Source organism: Rhinolophus sinicus, chromosome 1, assembly GCF_057876585.1.
Source record: "Rhinolophus sinicus isolate RSI-liver-muscle chromosome 1, RSI-T2T, whole genome shotgun sequence".
Lineage (NCBI taxonomy): Eukaryota > Metazoa > Chordata > Mammalia > Chiroptera > Rhinolophidae > Rhinolophus > Rhinolophus sinicus.
The window spans coordinates 126,861,336-126,871,105 of record NC_142501.1 but is presented as its reverse complement, the minus strand read 5'-3'; the positions used below and the strand labels follow the sequence as shown (position 1 = coordinate 126,871,105).

The 9,770-nt window shown below is 35.8% G+C and overlaps 1 protein-coding gene across 6 annotated transcripts in view; it reads right to left on the bottom strand.

The window, feature by feature from the left end:
- LOC109456700 (ankyrin repeat domain-containing protein 26) overlaps positions 1-9,770 on the bottom strand; it is a 99,608-nt gene that overhangs the window by 10,266 nt on the left and 79,572 nt on the right. For all 6 annotated transcript variants that reach the window (XM_088789344.1, XM_088789341.1, XM_088789337.1 and 3 more), the window contains 5 exons: positions 8,012-8,124; positions 6,638-6,767; positions 2,228-2,518; positions 1,589-1,806; positions 215-440 (listed from right to left, as the gene is read on the bottom strand). In XM_088789344.1, coding sequence (XP_088645470.1) covers positions 215-440; positions 1,589-1,806; positions 2,228-2,518; positions 6,638-6,767; positions 8,012-8,124 — 978 coding nt within the window. The remainder of the gene's footprint in view (positions 1-214; positions 441-1,588; positions 1,807-2,227; positions 2,519-6,637; positions 6,768-8,011; positions 8,125-9,770) is intronic.

The following is a 9,770-nucleotide window of genomic DNA, read 5'->3' as shown; positions in this document are numbered from 1 at the left end:
ATACACCTAATGATAGGTGTCTCTTAAAACATGAGCGATCCAGGGACTTAAAAAAGATTGTAAAATATCTGTCTCCTGTCTATATTAGCACAAATAATTATAACTTTTACTTCGTGAGCATTAGTCAATGAAACAACTCAGAATTTCACCAAATTAAAAATGAGAATTATATCAGAGATGTGAAACCCAAGGGAAAAAAGATAATATGACTAACCTTGGTCAAGTAAGCCTCCATACTATCATTTGAAGTCTGTGAGGTTGACGTACTAATCACCAAGTTTTCTCTTGGAGCAGGATTTCTACTGAGGAGTAACCTCGTATTAAAACTTCCAACACAAGGCAGCTCCAGGACTGGCCTCGTAAGAGCAGTGCTGAGTAAGGTGTTCTGCCGTTCCTTCACGAGAAGCTGGGTACTGATCTCTGCCAGCTTATCGTTAGTCCTGCAAAGATTGTAAGAAACAAATGCTTAGTATTTTATTTTTCCTTAATGACTTGCATTTTTTGAAGCTGCCATAATGTAAATGGAATTTCCCATTACACAGCATTTTAACACTGAAATTGTGTTGAAGAAGAGCTACTATATACAAGTACAGGTTTAAAATTGTTCTAAAGAAGTACATACATAGTGTCCATGGGAATTCCTAACTAACAAGTAATCCAAAGTAGGGAGGGGAGAGAAAGGGCTATGAGGGATATAGACGGCTGCCTTCTGGAACGGCTGAACTAACAAGATTCTTGAAGATGCCATTAGATATATTTAGTACACCGGTTTAGAGATTAAAAGAGAAAATCCCTCAAAGATATTTTCAAGGATTTGCTTTCACCACCCTTGGACAATACACTCATTACCTTGGAGAAATTAACCATTTGGCACTGAGGCATCATTTAGAGCAACAACCTCTGGGAAGTACAAGGTAGCCTGGTCGGTGATCAAAAATGAACTGAAACAGCTCCAGAGGCTTTAGCTGATAACAGTGTTACCAAGGCTTTGGAGGTGGGACCTGCCCTTTCTGTCTTCCACACCCCGAGGCAGGCCGACAACCTTATTATTTTAAGCTACCTTGTCAATTATACTGCCTTTCACCCCTATGTTACCTGTATGCCTTTGTGTCAAGAAGAAAACCATAAAAAAATAGTTTGTCTCAAAGCGCCCTCTAGTGATAATAACACAGATCACAATCAAGAAAATACATTTACCAAGTGCTGGAATGTGCAGAGTACTTAACCCTTTGGGTTTAATGTTCTCTTCCAAAAAAATAGTTAAACTCATTAAAAACTACTTAGGGAAATTCTGGCAAGAAATTTGATAATAACATCGCTGTCTAAATTATAAAGCTTCAAAAACACTTAGCTTAAAGTCTAGATCAGGTTAACTTTTAACAGTCACATAAAACTAAAAATGGGGGAGAGATGCAAATGTCCTGGACTAACATTTTAGAGGTTAAATTCATTTCCTAATATCATTTTCCAAATTTATACTATTTAGTTAGCTTTCACTTCCTACTAATCTCATGAACCTGGCTAGATACAAATTATATCAGAAGCAAATTAATGACTAAATTTATTTTCTGATTCTATTTTGACTTACTTGTTTAGTTTAGTTGCCAATGACTTTCTAACTTTTAATTCCTCTAGATAGAGTAGCTTATATTTTTCCAATTCTATTTTATTAGAATCTTCTTGAGTACTTTTCATTTTAGAGAGTTCAGATTCCAGATCTTTAATTCTGAGTTCCATTTGACTTTTCATTGAAACATAATTGTTCTCTCTTAACTGTTCTAAGTTTTCTTGAGATGCTGCTTGTGCCTAAAGCAAAGAGAAATGATACACTTTAAAAATAATTACAACTGGAATAATTATAACATAGTTTCTTCCTTTAGTATTGAGTCAATAATTTCAGAGAGCAATTTCAAATGTGAAAAAAAGCTGACATTTAAAATATTTATCAACAATGTCAACTAAATTAAATCTGAATTATGAAAATAAAGTGGAATCATTCTTCTATTAGTACTCATGTAATCTGATAATGCAAATAATAGAATCAATTAAAAAATTTAAAAATTGAACAATATAACTTACTAATCCAAGAATATGGTACATTGCTATTAAGGGAAGTGGAGGAAACACATACTATATATATATATATATATATATATATATATATATATATCCAAAATGTAATTTGCAGTGAAATGAATAAAAGCCCCTTAATGATCAATAAATTAACCTGTAAAAATAGATTGACTTCTTTTAATTTTTCTACTACTTCCTGTCTTGCTCGTTCTTCAATCTCCTGTTTATACAGTTCTACTTCACTGTATTCTATCATATTCATTTCTATATGACTTTTGAGGTTAAATAATTCTTGTTTCAACTCCATAGTTTTATTCTCTAGTTTTTCACATTTCTTTTGTATTCCTTTCATAGATAATAACTCCTGTTGAAGAAATTGATTTTTTTCATCCAGACGTAGACGTTCTGAAGATGTAATTTCCAGTTTTGCTGTGAGATCATCAATCTGCATGAATAAGATAATATTATTTGGTTATGAAGGAAGTTGACTGAGAATAGGTTAACCCAAAACCAATATCAACTTTGGAAATAAATTCAGTTGCCATCAACTGTAGTAGAGTCTTAGAATGTGGAGCCTTCAATTACTCAGAATCAACAACAAAGATAAAACCATCAGTAGTCTCAAAAATACATTCTTTACTGTCATTGTCTTTGCCACACTACATCTGCACTTAATTTTATACTATTTCTTGTATGACTGCTTCATGTCTTTCCTCCATAACATGACAAGCAGTCACCTCTTAGAAGTCTCTTAACTCTTCTCCCATCTTAGTGCTCCATCATTTTTAAAGAAGTTTTAGGGATGTCATAGTGTGTTATTTAGGCCTCAGTCAATAAAGGCCTTCCCAAAATAAGACTTTGGAAATAAGACTGTAATTAACTCATTTTATAAGTACAAATTATAATGCCATCAGCCTTTTACTGAACTACAAATGTTTTATGGCAATTTGAATTGCATTCTAAGAAGAAATGATTCCCAGGGTAAGGAGAAATCACTTCTCTCAGTGTAAAAGTTTAGTGAAATGATGTCTACATTTTTTTGAACAACAACGAAAAAAAATGCCTTAATTCAATAGTGCTATCTTGTAATCCCTTGTTACTTTCCACAAAATAAGAGAACATACTAAACAACAAAAACATCAATAATAACAACAACAAACTTGCTGGAATTTCAGTGATACTGAGTTGGGTAGAACTACTTTCCTGTAGATACAATGCTTATTTGGTAAGACGAGGTGAGTGGATGTAGTGTTTTTAAAACATGGCTACAAATTCTTGACATTTCTCCATGAAATTCCCTCCCTTTTAATATGCTGGCCTTAGTAAGTAAACTGGATTCTAGTGCATGGAATAGGGCAGAACTGCTGTGAGAATGCTATGTCTGAGGCAGAAAATGTGATACAGCTTCCATGTGACTTTGTCTCTCGGGAAGCTCGGCCTGAGAACCCAGCCACCATGCTGTGTAGAATGAAGAAGCCCAGGCCACACAGTCAGGCCTCCTATAGATGTTTGCGCTGAGACGGGCCCAGCGGACGTCCCGAGCAAAAGGCCGCTTCAACTGCCCCACACGTGTGTGTAACAGCCTTTAGATGATTCTCATTCACAGCCTCATGTCAGCCCGGCTGATGCCAAGCGGAAAAGAAATGAGCTGGTCTCACTGAGCTTGGCCCAACTGCATATTTGTGAACAAAAGAAATGCTGTTTTGAGCCACTAGCTTCTGAGGTGGTTTTTTGAGCAGCACTAAATAGCTGGTACAGATACTGATATTCAAAATAGTGTGTGGTCACAAAGAAAAAAACCTAAAACCTATAGGACTGCTTTTCAACCAGGAGGTAGGTGGGACCTGAAGGAATGTAGAGAAGAGTGAGAAGGAAAACCTAAACGGCCTCCAAGAGATGCTTAGTGGCCCCTGAAGGGGCTGACAGCAAGGGCTTCTCAGCGAGTAAAGAAAATGACACTGAAATATGGATGAAAGGGGACTCTTGCTATGAAGTAACTGAAAGTAAAATCCACAAGAAACATAAGCTAAAGAATGACTATGAACTATAAAGGAACGAGGACTTATTGGGTTCAAATATCTGTTTCCCATTTACAGCCTCTCCCACGTGTCCAGTTGTCAAATCACGCTAAAATGAAGAAATGGCTTCTGGGCGAAGATCAAATTCACTGTGCTCCCAGGACGACATGATCTAAAGATGAAGACAAGGCTATAAAACCCTTCATCAAGACCTCGGAAAGAGTTAAGATGGGGCCTCCAATTCTGTTAAAGATCTTAAGAGTATAAGAATTTTAAAGCCATGGTCCTACAACAACTACAGGAAGCCCACGGTAGAGGGCTTATCTCAAAACACTTTGTGAGGGTGGCTTTTCTAAATGCATGAACTCCAGTAAATCTCACATGCAACTCAAAGTTTTTAAGAGAATCATAGTAGCAAAAATCCTGCTTAACCAAGACAGTACAAAATATAAGAAAGCCTGTGGGTCTTAGACATTTTGGGGGAGGAATCATGCTCTGAACAAAAAAGAGGGCACATGCTAAATCTGACGAGCTCAGGAGAGGCCTGCATGGTCTAAAAACAAAAACTCCTAACTAAAAGCGGGTCATGGCCGGAAGTCACATCCTTGGCCTGTAGCTTCCTTGACAAAAGTCAATCTTTACCTTAAGTGAGCCTGTCTATTGTCTTTTTGCATCTAAGATAACATACACTTGGAATGTCAGAGTAATCCTTTTCTCCAGACCCCTCAGGGCACAACCCGCTACTTAAGAGCACTAGACTACAGAACCCCTAATTGTTATCTTGTTCCCCAAGACCATGGCTATGTGCTAGAAAATGTTAATTGCTAACTATTCTGTACCCACCAATATAAAAGAAGTATCTGTATCTCCATTTCACTTTTTATGCAATCCCAGAGATTTCCCCACTTTGCTTTCTCCCACCCACTTTATCTACCAGCAATGGATTTCATGTAACCCTCCTTACGTCTCCTCCTTTGATTCTAATTATAAAGTAAGCTGCAAAACTGCCATTTTCCAAAACATTTTCTTAATTTGTTGAGATTTTGCTTCCTGGCAACCATCAACAGTTTGGCTCAAATAAACTCATTAAACTTCTCTACAGGTTTGAATGTTTCTTATGTCGACAATGCTGAGAAAAAGCTGCAGGCACAGGTCAAAACAAAGGACAGAACAAGGACAGACCAAAGAGCTCAGAGGGAAGAGCAAAGAGCCATGGAGAAGCCTTCCCATGGTTAGGACTAAGTCCTCATCAAAGAATGGGCAGCACGCATCAGGCTGTATTTCAGAATAACTGTGGACTAGCATGCCCCCCATTTTCTGAATGGGAAACTTGAGCAGTTTTGCAGAATGTTGGGTGTGGGCGTGGTAGATAACTCATCTCTTTGGTTCTCATGTCTTCATATTGAAAGGAATTGTTGCCAAGGGGTTTTACTCCAGAAACCACAACCCAGGCACCTCCACTCCACCTACACCAGCCTAAGATGGTAAAATCTTGGACTCGAGCCTGAGCCTGACGCCATACTAACTGAGACTTGTGGGGGGTATCGTGTAGGGATGAGTGTATTTTCCATGCGGGAGGAATATAAAAAATTGTGGCCAGTGGGGAGATTAAGCTGGTTTTTAAATGTATTCATACATTTTGAAATATTCATTCCATAAAACAGGTAGAATATGAGTCAACCTTAGTGACTTGCTCCTAATAAACAGAAAGTGATGCTGTGTGAATTCCAAGGCTGGTTTGGAAAAGGCTACACAGCTTCTGCCTGACTCTGTATCTCAGGCTGCTTAACCCTGGAGCCCAGACCCTGTGTTGTGAGGAAGTTTGGCCACAGTGACAGCCTATGTGTTCTAGTGTAGGTGTTCCGGCTGTCTGCCCCAACCAACCGGTAGGATCAACAGCCAGACATGTCGGTGAACAAACTTTCAAATGATTCCAGCCACCCACCGTCGAGCTGCCCCAGTGGAAGCTGAGGGGAACAGAGCCAGATGGTCCTGGCCACACTTTTCCTAAGTGTTGATTTGTGAACAAAATAAATGTTTATTATTTAAGCCACTGCACTTGGGAGAGTTCATTAGGGAAAAACAGATAAACCTTCTGGATTAAGCAAAGAGATAAGAAACATAACTCATTCACAAAGTACAGGGATGCTTTTTAAGATGATGAAAATTCAGTTCTAAAATTGATTGTGATGATGACTGTATAAAGCTTTGACTACACTAAAAACCACTGAATTGTACACTTTAAATGAGGGAACTGCATGCTATGTTCATTACATCTCAATGAAGCTGTTTCAAAAAAAAATGATTCAGTGCTAGTGCTTTGGAGTGGTGTAATGAATGGTGTGCTTCCTGCCATTATTAGCTCACTGGCCGGAGTTCACGACATAGCAGAGTTAACAGTATGTCCTTTTTATAGAAAAATGATATGGAAAAAAGGTGTCTTTTTCATTGACATTTAGTCCATAAAATTAACAGAAAAATCCATATTTCACTTCTCAAAGTATTGAATGATTTATGTTTTCCCAAATTAAGTGATTAAAAGTTACCTTCTGTTTTAACATATTAATCTGAATATCCACTTCAATTTGATTGGGTTTCAAATCTCCAGGGAAACAAAGCTCTCCATTTTCATATGCATTTAACTTCCTTCTTGCAATTTTTAAGAGTTTCTTAAATCTGTAGAAATGTAGAATGATAAGTCAAATTCTTTAAGAGTAAATATTTAATAACCATTTAAAGAGATATTATGTTCTATCATATAAAATAAACAAATCTATAAATTAAAATCCTCTCTTATTTGTTCTAATCTAATACTTTTTGAAAGCATAATGACTAAATTATCTTAGATAAATAATATGAAAAAAAATTTATGACATATATGAAAGTTAATATTGTAACTATAGAGTTCTTATAAATAAGTTATTAATATCCATTTCCATATGTTAATATAAAATATTAACCTATTATTAAATATCAGCTCTACACCAGACATCAGTATCCAAATTGAAGAAGAGAAGCATAATTATACATGAATGTTTTGAAAAGATACAAAAATACCATTTGGTACCCTCTGACGACAGTCTACAAGAAGAAAAGAAAGTACTAACAAGAGACCATTCAAAATAGAAAGAGAAGCAAAAAGAAAAATCTTTGAAGTCCCAATGGAGGGGAAAAGGAAAAGGCAAAGCTTTAGAAGAAAGGAAATCAGAGAGATAATGTGTAACAGTTTCTTCAAGACTGTTTTAGGGAGAGATCTTTGCCAGCACAATGTTAACATAACGAAAGGGATACAAAACAATGTGGAGAAAAACAGTGAAATGAGAGGAGAAACATTGATGAGAATCAGAGAACAAACAAATACTCAGCAAATAAACAAAAAGGAAGCCATGTGGGGAGCTTCCCAGATGTTGGGGAAAGATTCCATTATTATTTCATCTGAGTGGTAAAAACATGATTACTCATCTCATTCTTCTTTAAGCCATACACATATTTCTGAATATATATTTTATAACTGAAAAAAGCAAAAAGAGACCATAAGCCAAATCAAGATAATTTTTGATGCTATTAAACAATGACACAGATAGGTTTTTAGACATTAAACTACTAGAATGCCAAAGGAAAAGACACTAGTAAGAGAAGAAAAGATTACCAAAGACAGCAAAGACATCTTACAGAAATAAAAATTGAAGGTAGACAATTAAGAGTGCAGTTGACAGTATACACAAAAGGCACTATCATTATTATTTTAGGAATCATTAAAGAGTATGCTTGTACAATTAGTTTCTGAAGTAAATCTTTAAATAAGTTAATTTGTTTATGAAAATTACAGATAAATAAATTTGTATTTTGGTTTTAATAAAGTAAATTTATACTTAAATCTTAATTAGTGGTTGACATGATCTGAAATATAAAAATCTTACCTGGTAATCTCTTTTTCTAATTCACTATTTTTCTTCATTTCTTCATCCAAACTATATTCCAGAGATTGTTTTAACTCAATACATTTCTTTAACTGTTCCTTTTCATTCTCAGACTTTGAAAAATATTTTGAGCAAAAATTAGTTTTAAAAATCTAGAGATTCACTCTTCTTTCTCTAAAATATTATTCCTCATCAGGTCATGAGGGATATGTGTAGACAGGTTTATAAAATACAGTTTATAAACCTAATGCCAATAATGATAGATTTAAAAAACAATGACTTCTTAAAACAGCTAATTTAATTTTACACTGCCATCATTTTTTTTCTGGAGTTTAAATTGCCATAATTTGTTAAAAACAGAGGTTTTTTACATGTAAAATAGGAAGTGTTAAAGAACTTTTTAGAAGAGTGGCTATACGAGGTGTGATCAAATATGGTGAATGTTTAAATAAAAATTATTACAGTAAAAGACAACTGCCATTAATCCCCCTCAAAAAATACTCCCTCTTGCTTCTAACACACTTGTCCCATCGTTCTTGCCACTTTCTGAAGCAGTTCTGGAAGTCCTCTTTCGTGAGTGTCGTTAGTTGCACTGTCATGGCTGCCTCAATGTCCTGAATCAGTTTGACTTTGGGGAAGAGCCAGAAGTCACATGGTGCCAGATCCGGTGAACAAGGTGAATGAGAACCATAATGCTTTTACATGACAGAAATTGCCATACCAGAAGTGATATGTGACACAGAGCATTGTCATGATGGCAGATGATTTACAGCACACTTTAAAACACATTTTTTTCTCAGCTGTAGCTCACACCCAACTGACTGCACCGAACACGTTGAAACTTGTCTCACACTGTTACTGAGGTTCCAAGCACCACTTTCTGTATTGAAGATCCCTGCCTTTCACCGTATCTGTACTTTGCCTTCTTCCTTCTAGTTCTTCATAGACAATATCCACAACAGAAAGGCTCCGTGTCACACATCACTTCTGGTACGGCAATTTCTGTCAAATAAAAACATTACGGTGTGTCCTCATCCACCTTATTTACCGGATCTGGCACTGTGTGACTTCTGGCCCTCCCCCAAAGTCAAACTGACCATGAAAGGTAAATGTTTTGAATTGATTCAGGACATCAAGGCAGCCATGACAGCGCAACTAAAGACACTCATGAAAGAGGACGTCCAGAACTACTTTAGAAAGTGGCACGAATGATGGGATAAATGGGTTCAAAGCAAAGGGGATTAATGGCAATGTGTCTTTTATTGTAATGAATTTTTTTTATTTAAACATTCACCATATTGTTTGATCACACCTCATATTTACATTTTAGTTTCTAAAGATGCCCTAGAAACATTTCATCAACAGTGCAAAATATTCCAGATTTTATTAAATCACATCTTACTAAAATAATCTGTGAAAAGTTTCCATGCAGTCCCCATTATATTATGATGATAATCTGACTTTAGGATGAAATAAAGACTCATTTGTAAGCATTCCTCCATAGGTTCAATTTCTCCTTTTCTATTACACAGTTTTCTCTATAAATAAAGTTTAGGTTTTCTCTAGATTATATAAAAATATAACTTTTTGTTGATTCTTGTACCCTTTTCTATCATTGTTTCTCCGCTTCCACTGAACTTCAACATTCGTTAATGAATAGTCAGTCTCATCCACTTATTCATATTTTCTCCACTTATTCCCGTCTTTCACATAAGAATCTGACTTTCAATCCTATAATTGCACTAAAATTTTTGAGTGT